The sequence below is a fragment of the Microtus oregoni genome, unplaced genomic scaffold, assembly GCF_018167655.1.
Source record: "Microtus oregoni isolate MIOR12 unplaced genomic scaffold, Mior012 000019F_ref0000042, whole genome shotgun sequence".
In the NCBI taxonomy this organism is placed as follows: Eukaryota; Metazoa; Chordata; class Mammalia; order Rodentia; family Cricetidae; genus Microtus; species Microtus oregoni.
The window spans coordinates 13,477,564-13,487,881 of record NW_024543078.1 but is presented as its reverse complement, the minus strand read 5'-3'; the positions used below and the strand labels follow the sequence as shown (position 1 = coordinate 13,487,881).

The 10,318-nt window shown below is 44.4% G+C and overlaps 1 protein-coding gene across 2 annotated transcripts; it reads right to left on the bottom strand.

Annotated features, from left to right (window-relative positions):
- On the bottom strand, positions 1–10,318 carry Gpr75 (G protein-coupled receptor 75). 2 transcript variants are annotated; one of them, XM_041669703.1, is made up of 2 exons: positions 9,968–10,318; positions 1–4,599 (listed from the first exon to the last, which is right to left on the bottom strand). In XM_041669703.1, the coding sequence occupies exon 2, from the start codon at positions 4,466–4,468 to the stop codon at positions 2,843–2,845; it is 1,626 nt and encodes a 541-aa protein (XP_041525637.1). In that variant the 5' UTR covers positions 4,469–4,599; positions 9,968–10,318; the 3' UTR covers positions 1–2,842. The 2 variants fall into 2 exon arrangements, with proteins under 2 accessions (XP_041525637.1, XP_041525638.1); XM_041669704.1 differs by lacking the exon at positions 9,968–10,318 and adding an exon at positions 4,741–4,838.

Below are 10,318 nucleotides of genomic sequence, written 5' to 3'. Positions count from 1 at the left end.
TTTGCAGTACTTTTATTTTTCCAAACTTATTTTAAAAGCACATTAAAACATCAGAAATAGAAATCTGGCCTAATGGTTAACATGAGAACACTTATTATAAAACATTTTAGAGATATATAATTTGCACACAGTAAGCTTCAAGAGAAAAATTAATGTATCCTGCAAATTAATCATATTCAACTGAATTCTCATTACTTTGACTTATAATATTTTTTAGCCCTTATGTGGTGACAAGTTATATATGTCTGCCTATGTCAATATGACCATTATACTGGTACAGACAGACATATGGAGCTTAGGAAGAAACAAGTTTTATCTCTCTAAAGATAGGAGGGGAGCCAGGAATCTAGCCCACTACCTATTGCATGCAAACTAAATAATTTCTTGATGAACATAAAGAACCTGAACACTCTCTGTGTGCATGCTCTGTCTTCTTTGTTGTGGAAATTTTACTTCTTAAAAAGTGGGCCCCATGCTGGTCAAATCATTTCAAACATAAAGGTCACACAAGGAAACCTAGCATTTAAAAATTTACAAGTAGTAATTTTTATAGTCTTTTGTTAAGTCACATTTTAAACGCCTGCTCCCTCAAAAGAGATGATACCTTTTTTATGAACATAATTTTTAAAATATTTTAAAGATTTAATTTTATTTTAATGTGTTTGAGTGTTTTGCCTGCATTTACGTCTGTGCATCATATGTATGTGGTGCCCATGGCAGTCAGGAGAAGGGGCCGGGTCCCAGAGAACTGGGATTACAGGTGGCTATGCCACTGTGTTGGTGCTGAGAACTGAACCTGGGTCCCCTGGAAGAACAAGGAGTCTTAACCTCTGAGACATCTCCCAAGCCCCAGAGATATATATACCTTTAAAAGTGTGCATTGGTATTATTACAAATTTGCTTGCTTTATTGGACTTAATGCTAAGTTTTCAATTAAGACAAAAGTCTAATTGGTGCTGGGTGGTGGTGGAACAAGCCTCTTGGGAGGCAGAGACAGGAGGATATCCAAGTTCAGGCCAGCCTGGTCTAAAGAGCTAATTCCAGGACAGCCAAAGCTATACAAAGAAATCCTCTCCTAAAAGAAGAGAAAAGAAAAGAAAAGAAAAGAGTCTAATTGGTAGTTTGCCAAAATTCTCCAAATGATTTTGGGAGAGGATATTAGATGTCTTCGATATTTTAATTCTTTGCTGAATCTGTCTCAGGGGAATATTAGTGGGAACCATGTTGTGCTGAATCTATAAAACACAGTTGCCACAGGAAAGAGTGATTTCCAAAGAGAATCCAAATACCAAGATAAAGGAGAGTGGATATGCTATAAACCTTGGTAGAGAAATAGAGAAAGGAAGGGAGAAGAGGGGGAAGCTAAGCAGCCCAGCTCTAGGCGAGCCCTGAGCTGACTGTGGCTGGAGCCGCTAGCTCTAGCTAGGCTTGCTCTCAGCACCTCCTGCCATCTTGGAGTTTGGGCAGAGCCCGGGAGAGAGTGTTCTGCTCTGAGGGCTTTCTGTTCCTTGCACTTCTGAGCTTTGAGAATACTAGTTGGATATAACAGCTTGTAAAGATACTCTGTTTTGGGTCTAACAGTTAGCATTCCAAAATCCAAAGTTAGTGAGTTCAAATTCTAACTGCATGACCAAAATGTTTTTACATTAAAAATGTGATTTCAGTTGTTCTCCTAGGCATCAGTGGACCTAAGAAAACTAGACTGAGGTGTAGGAATAACATAGTTGCTCATTTCCAGTTTAAGGTAAATGAGAGAATATAAAACAATTAGTTTGGGGTTAGGGGTGTACTTCAGTGATAGACTGGTTGCCTAACATGCACAAGGACCTAGGCTCGATCTCCAGCTCCACACAAATAGAATAAGGAAAAACTTGAAAACCTCCATCTGAAAATATTAATAGATCACCTTGAAATTTTTTTCCATAGCAATATTTAAATCCAAAAGGTTATTTTTGAATATCTATATGAACACTGTCAGGTGGCTCTCTACTAAATTCTCGTATAGAAGGAAAGCCTACGTCATCCCCCCTTCCGCGAGTGCATCCCTACGTCTTGTTAAATAAGGGTAGTTAGTGTTAAATGTGTGGATACACTGCCTCCACCTCCCACAGACAAACTGCTGAGACACACCGTGTCTGCTCTCTCAGAACAGTGCCCCGTAGTGGATTCCCAGTTAAGATCCTTCTGAAACAGCAATTAACTGGTAACTACCAAAAACACTTTGTAAAGCTAGCTACTCAGTTGACACAAAACAACAATGTGTACAGTTAAGAAGTGACAAGAATCCCAACTCTGTGTTGTTAGGTAACTGCCTTATAAGGGGAGGGCCTCACACTGGCTGAGAACTTCCGATAAGGACCGCAGTACAAGTAACACATTTCTAGTCTCTGCCTTAACAATAAGCTTTTTATTCAAATCAACTTGCCACCAAAAAAAGCATCCTGTTTTCTATTTCAGTACTTCAAAGAGTCAAATTCCATATGTTTATAAAAATAACACGTCGGAAAGACCATTTTCCAGACACCTTTAAAGATGCGGCCATTCGTATTTCAGGAGCCATAACACTGACTGAAAGGCTGCCATCAAAGGACTGTTCCTGGCGTCTTAGTAGTTCAGTACAAAAGACTGGGACACACATCGGGGCAAAAATGGAAACAAGCTTTTACATCAAATCGTAAAAGGTCAGGAAACCACGAAGCAAATCCAGATGCTAGCATCTCAGACAAAAGAAAATCTAACGGTCAACTCTCCAGCCAGCTCTTCAGGTTTTGCTTTGCCTCAACATCTTCCCAAGGCTTGTTCAGTCTTGGAAAAGCACCGCCCCCTTCCCTGGCCTCGTGATTTAGACAGAGGGGATGGGAATCTGCTTGGCCGCTGTGCTGTCGTACTCCTGCATCAGGTCGTTCGTGGTGTAGTAGTGCATGGCGATGTAGGAACTGGCAAACCCGAAAGAGTTGACCGTCTGTAACTTCCCTAGACTGCTTTCCTCCTGGGAGGGGCTGCTGTTATAGATGCTGTAGTAAGGTTCAATCCGGGTGTTGATGGGGGTCGAGCTGCTCTGGCCGCAGTGCTGGTGTCCCGCGGACAATTTGGGACTTGCCACACTTTCCTTTGAGTGACTTGGGCCGCAAGCCTGGTCCACAAATTTCTTCTGTGGCTTTGGAGACAGCATGTAGGCGGAGTTTGTCTCGTGATGGGAAGATTTGTTTCTGTTGATTTCAAGGTTCCCTTTGCCCATGGCTCGAAGTCGCGTCTTCTGTTTGCAGCAGAGAAAGCCCAGGCCGATGTTCTGGAGACACCAGAGCACTTTTCGTCTCAGCCCCGCACTGTTCCGAGAATATATAAAGGGATTTAATCCGGACTTGAAAAATATCAGAGTAAATCCGAACAGTTCAAACTGGTATAGGATGAAGCTCCCGTTGTCAGACAGAACCACCTGCAGCAGGGAAATCCCCAGAGGAAGACAGCACACCAGGACGGACAACACTATGATCACACAGGTGACCACGGCTTTGGAGTCCTTGGCAGTAGAAAGGTTGATGGCTGATACCAGCTGGAGTCGATTGGCTGAAGGGATCTGCATCTGGCTGGGGTTCTTAGTGTACCCATGAGTCTGAGCGTGCTGCAGTTTATTGTAATTCTGGTTCCGGTACAGTGCTGGCACCGTGCACTGCGCAGGATCTCCACCTCCCTTCACAGCTGCCCCCACGAAAGGCTGTGGTTTAGAAGCATCGACTGTGATCACAGGGGGGCACTTTTTCACTTGCGCGTTCTTCCGAAGTGTCTGCGCAATCAGGATGTAAGAGACAGACACCACAGCAACACAGAAGGTAAAGTCAACAACATACAGAGACAGAATGGCTTTCCCTTCCCCAGCCATCAGACTGGACATGGGGAGACAAAGGTGAGACTTACTGGTTCTCAACGTAGCCAAGGTGGCAAGGGTAAAACTGGTGGCCCAGAGAAGCAGGGTGAGGAGCAAGATGCAGGAAAAGGAGGCCGTGCAATTAGGTTGTTTCCCTAGGACCATTCGGAGCCGGTGCAGGGCGATCGCAGCCACCATCTTGAGGGACATGATGATGAAGCCTGAGCTGGTAAGGTGGAAGGTGAAGCAGAATGTTTCCGGGATGCTCCTGGCTGAGCTGAAGAATAGCACGAAGGTGAACATGGGAGCCGTAATCCCACAGATGAAGAGATCACAGAAAGACAGGTTTAAGATCATGAAATCAAAGTTGGTTCTGAACTTCCTGAAGGCAGGGTCAAAGAAAGACAAGAAGACAATAAAGTTGCCATAGGAGCCGAGACAGAAGACGACAGCAAGCAGGAAAGTGCAAGTCACCAAGGTGGCCGTGTGGATGAAGTCTCGAAGATCCTCCTGGAGAGAAGTGCCGTTGCCTCCTCCCTGCGAGGGAGGCATGTACTGCAAGGTAGCATTGGCCGCGTTCCGAAGGGGGACGCTAGAGTTCATCTTCAGAGAGAGGTGTCTTTTGTGTTCTCAAAAACAAAAAACAAAACAAAACAAAAACCAACAGGAAGAGAGTCAGGACTTCAACTCACAGACGAGGGGCATGTGCCAAAAGAGGGCCAAGGAAGATATGCCTGCACAGAAAAACACCCAGAGACAGAAAGGGATTAGTGAGCATGGCAACTCATTCCATTTCACAAAAGCATTCAAAATTGTCGTCTCTATTGCTTTGAAAAGCATGTCACAAATTCTACCACAGAAAAGATATCCCAAACCAGGCACTGGAGACACACAGGAACATGACTTCTCCATTGCAAGTCCATGATCTCGTCCTCAGAGGAGTTACATCAGCATGGTAGCAGGGACCACAGCCAGGGACAAGGAGTACTGAATGTATCTCTTGGGGAGGGGCTGGGAAAGGAAGAAAGGAGCTTTGGTGAGGAGAAGCCAGCTGGGTGAAAGGTGATGGGCAGGGAGAATGAACAGCTTGGGAAGCAGAGAGTAGGTCTCTGCAGCAGCAGGACTGAGCAAGCAGCAGGCTGTGCTTGGAATACAAGCAGAAGGGTATTGTTCACACATGATGTGACCCTTCAATAAACGCTTATAAATCAATAACAAATCCCATTATTTTCTCTAAGGAGAAAGCTCTATTTCTCAGCATTTATTTTTTTTCCTAGTTTGAGAGTTAAGTTCTTAGTCAATTGAAAACCCTCCTTTGAAAAAGAAAAGTCCTGACTACATTTGAGAGAAGAAGAAAAACATTAAAGTAACAAAAGGTGTCTGAGATTATATTTGTAATTTCCAAGGTGCAAAGCAACGCTTTGGAGTCTGAAGATGTAGCACAATGGTACTATACCTGTCCAGCATATAGGAGGTTTGGTGTTTGATCACTAGCAAACATGCCCATGCACACACATGCACGCACACATACAAACACACACCATACCACTATGAGGGCTAGAGAGAAGGCTTAGTGGTTAAAAGTATGTATTGCTCTTACAGAGGACCCAGGTTCCAGTTCTAGGATCCAGGCTGGATGGTCCAACTCCAGAGAATCAGACGCCTTTTCCTGGACTTCATAGACATTTACATTCATACATGCACCTCCCCCACACATATACACATACCTTAAAAATAAAACTTTTAAGAAGCATTATATAAACTCTAAGTGCTAGTTATTATTACAACAGGAATATCCTCTCATTAAATAGGAGGTATGAATTCTGTATTCATTAACTTAACTATATTAACCACACAGTATTGTGTGAGTTGCTAATTACACACACATGATAAAGAAGCACTTGGTACATTCAAAGAATAACCTCCTTGCTCTTTTTTTTTTTTTTGATTTTTCGAGACAGGGTTTCTCTGTGGTTTTGGAGCCTGTCCTGGAACTAGCTCTGTAGACCAGGCTGGCCTCGAACTCACAGAGATCCGCCTGCCTCTGTCTCCCGAGTGCTGGGATTAAAGGCGTGTGCCACCACCGCCTGGCACCTTCTTGCTCTTTATTTCTTTCCACAATCCTCCCCCCTTCTCTTGAGGTTGGATATTTATTTAATGAGTTATGGAAGAGAAAGGGAGAGGGGGTGAGGGGAGAAGGGGGAAGAGCAGAGAGAAACAGAGAGAGAAACAGAAACGAGAGAGACAGAGAGAGAACGGGGAAGGGGAGAATTGGGGAGAATGGAGTGAGGCAGAAGCTGCCTCTTCGTGGGAGAGACAGAAAAGAGGCTCGGGCTGGCCATTTTTCTCTCTTATGAAAGGAAATGTAATGCCCACACCAATCTTCACTGTTCCCAACCCTACAGATGTGTGTGGTCTGCTGTCCATCCTCTCCCAAACAGGACTCCAGAAAGACAGATAACATTTAGTGCTCTACACTTGACAACTGGAAAACATTTGCTTTAATTTAACACTGCAGGAATAAGCCACGACACTAGGGAGGTCCAGAGCCTATCCTCAGAATATTTAACCATCAGCTTGAGCTGGAACCCAGAGGTCTCCAGTGCCAACCCTTTAGCTGCTGGACCATGGGGTGCAGACTGAGTCCAGTTAATGAGGGATTACTGGGGCTCCAAGCAACAGCTATGGACTGCCTACAATAGTAGCCTTTCAGCATTTAACCACAACAAGTACAGCCTTGGAAGTGAGAATCAGATCAGTTTGGGGAGAGCCGTGTGACCAACCATTGTGCCCCTCATTAAGACAGAAGCAGCCTTGGCCGCTGCAGTGGCCATGGGCTGCAGAACACATACTATGGTAAATTACTTCATTGCACTGTGACACCAACTTTTCTGCAAAATAAGCTTTCTTTAAACTAAGTTCTATGGGAGATAAAAGTATAAATCTAGAAAAAATATTTTTATCAATTAATAATAGACAGCTCTTGTTGCTTTTAGTTTAAGACTACATGCCTGTAAACTCTTTTGATATTGTTACAATGAACAACAACAGTGTCTTGCTGGTGGTTTAAAAAAAATGTACATTGGAGTTAATTTATGAAAAGGGAAGAAGAAGAAAAACACATCTGGGAAGTTAGGAGAGCAGAGATACTAGAGTAGCAAGAATCTGAGCCAGAGAAAGTATAAACTTTGTGAATGTGGAATCGTGGTCGTAGAGAAATAAGGCGATAAGGAAGTGGAATGGTGGAAGTTACAAGACACCAACTATAGATGTGGAGGATGAGATGATAGGGCACCCACAGTAATCAGGGGAAAGAAAGAACAGTGCGGAGAGAGGGAAGGAGCAGGGGAGGGGCAGGGGTGGACACTGAATCTGGAGTAAGAAAGGCTGGGTGTTATAGCTTAGTGATAATCCATGAGGTCTTAGGGGTTGGGAAGATGATTTGAAATTATTATGGGAGCAATGTTGCACAATCAATTAAAAATATATACAACTCCATGTTAGGAAATAACAGCAATATAATCTGTCAGCACAACTGTCAGTGTCTGTTTAGAAAGTGTTTATGATATGTTGGGCACTGTTCTCAGGGTTTACACTGCTGACTTTCCCCAAAGCCCCATAGTGATATCTCTACCTCCAATGTGAAGATGAGGAAACCCAGTTGGAGAGACCATTCAGCAAGGCGGCAGAACTTCCATATGAATTAAGCAATTGCTTCTCAAAGCCCACATTCTTTAACTCCATTACACACACACACACACACACACACACACACACACGCACTTACTCAAGAGGGATCTGTGGCTCAAAGCTAAATTACAATAGCTATCATTTATTGAATTGCTATTATTACATCCTATGCTCTCATACTTGAAGCTTTATATAAGATATCAAACTTCACTTAACTCTCAAAACAATACTATTAAGTATTAAAATTCTGTTCCCAAGTAAAAGTTCTTGGAACACAAAACTTCAAAACCAATAAAAGAACAGGAGAGAAAGTCAAACCAGAGCAGAGTACTAACTCTTGGAACTTTAAGAGGAAATTAAGAACAAAACAAAAACATAAACCAGATGGTGGTGGTGGCACACGCCTTTAATCCCAGCACTCGGGAGGCAGAGACAGGTGGATCTCTGGGAGTTCTGGTCTACAGAGCGAGTTTCAGGAAAGTTAGGACTCTGACATAGAGAAAACCCTGTCTCAAAAAAAATGACAATATATATATAATCTTGTGTGTTGTGTTCAACGTTTTGGGACAAAGTCAATACTGGTTAACTATTCCTAAACATTAAATATTATTTCCAATAAGCTGTATCAGAACGGTTTTAAGTTATAAAACCAGTTTTAATTATATTTTTATTGAGTTTATCTATTTTAGCATGTGTATTTACTGTTGCACTGTGCTTACTTAGTTCTATGTCAAGTCAACACATCTAGGGTCATTTTGAAAGAAGGAGCCTCAACTGTGGACAATCTTATGGAACCTTTCCTTTCCTTTCCTTTCTTCTTTCTTTCTTGGTTTGTCAAGACTGGGTTTTTCTGTAACTCTGGAGATCCGCTTGTCTCTGCCTCCCAAGTATTGGGATTAAAAGTGAGCACCACCGCTGCCTGTTAATTTTCTTAACTGATAATGATGTGGGCTGTGGGTGTTTCTGGGTACAGGCTGAATAAGACATGAAAAAAGCCAATAAACAGCAATCCTCCAAAGCATCTGCATCAGTTCCTGCCTCGAGTTCCTGCCCTGACTTTGTGTGCTGCACTACAAGCTCTAAAATAAAACAATCCTTTTTCTCCCCAAGTGGCTTTGGTCAGTGCTTTATCATAGCAGAGAAAGTCTAACTAAGACAGGCACGCATGTAGAGTTCTGAGGATAATTTGTGGAAGTTGGGTCTCATGTGAGTCTTCAGGATTAGCCATCTCACCAGCCCAGAACACCAGTTTTAAGCATATATATTAACGGCAGTAAGACAGAATAAGCAGAGTGTAGTGGCACACATCTGGGGAGGCTGGGCCGAGAGAATCATGATCTCAAAGTCAGCCAGGATTATACAGCAAGTTTCTAGTCTAGATTACACACATGGTGAGACTTTATTGCATGCATCTGATTACAGTTGAGGAGGGATGCTGAAGTAACTAGAAGAACCAGGAACTCAAAACACTGCATAGTGTCAATCCTTAGTAAAATTTGGGTGTGGCACAGGATTTGAATTCCAGTGCTCAGGAGGCAGAAGCAGGTAGATCTCTGTGGTAGAGAGACCAGGCTGGTCTAAGCAGCAAGCTCCAGGCCAACCAAGGTTACATATGCAACTCTTGTTGCAAAACCAACAGAACAAGATGTTTGAAAAGCTGGATGTGATGATACAGACTGTAATCCCAAGCACTCATGAGGCGGAGGCAAGATCACCCTGGGCTACAGGGCTACAGATCAAGATCCCTGTGTGATGTGTTCCTAATACCGTGCTGTTTTTATTTTTGAAGCAAACGTTTGGACATTTATAAGCCTTACCAAGTCAAGCTACCACATGACTTATTGGGTTATTCTAATTTATCCCACCCCCAGTAAGTGTCGTTTCTTCATGGCAGGCATTTTTTTTTTTTTTTTTGAGCCTAACCATCACACAGAACAAAGTTCTGTTCTGTTCCCACTGATTTGAAAGGATCTGGGAAACCTCAGAGTGGCTAGATAACTTGCCCAAGGTCAGTAAGATATTTCAAATCTCCCATTCTTTCTAGCCAGCTAAACTACCCCCTTGAGATTGCTAATAGCTGGTGGGGTGGGAAGACCCGAGTCTCTGCTTGATTGATGAGGTGGTTGAGAAGCACAATGGACTGGGAGATTGCAGATTTACATCCACCAGTGATTGGCAATGGGTGGGGGCTCTCTAGAATTGAAGGAAAGACCGGCCTAGGCCTCTCCAGGGATGCTTGGACTCAGGCTTGTGGTGGTGGGTTGTGCTTCATCAATTTAGAGCCTAGGAGCTTCCTGCAGGCTGCACGCTAACACAGCTAACACAGGTGCGCATCCTGTCAGGCCAAGCTCTGCTTGCTCCCCGCTCCCTCCTGCCTCAGAGTCCCTCTGGTCTGGGCCCGCTGCCTCTCACCTGCCCGCTGGCCGCAGCGCAGCCCTTCCTCCTCCATGTTGCAGCCGCGACCCCAGCTGCGCCCGGAGGCCTGAATGCTGCCCGGCTAGAGGAATCGTCGCCATCGCCGCCTCCACCTCCGCGCATCCCGGGAGCCTAGGCGAGCCGGGGCGGAAGGCGCAGTCAACAGCCGAACATGGGGCGCGGCCCCTCCCTCCAACCCTGGCCGCCCCGCCTGCCCGCACCCTCCCTGCCAGCCGGCCGCCCGGACTGTGAAGTGCGCAGAGCCAGCTTCAGCCTCGTGGGCGTGCGCCCGGACCCCGGGGCTGCCTGAGACTAACTGTGATACATACAGCAACGGAGACAGTTAAG

Coding starts and splice junctions, on each gene's coding strand:
- Gpr75 (XM_041669703.1), bottom strand. CDS start 4,468: ATGAACTCTAGCGTCCCCCTTCGGAACGCGGCCAATGCTACCTTGCAG.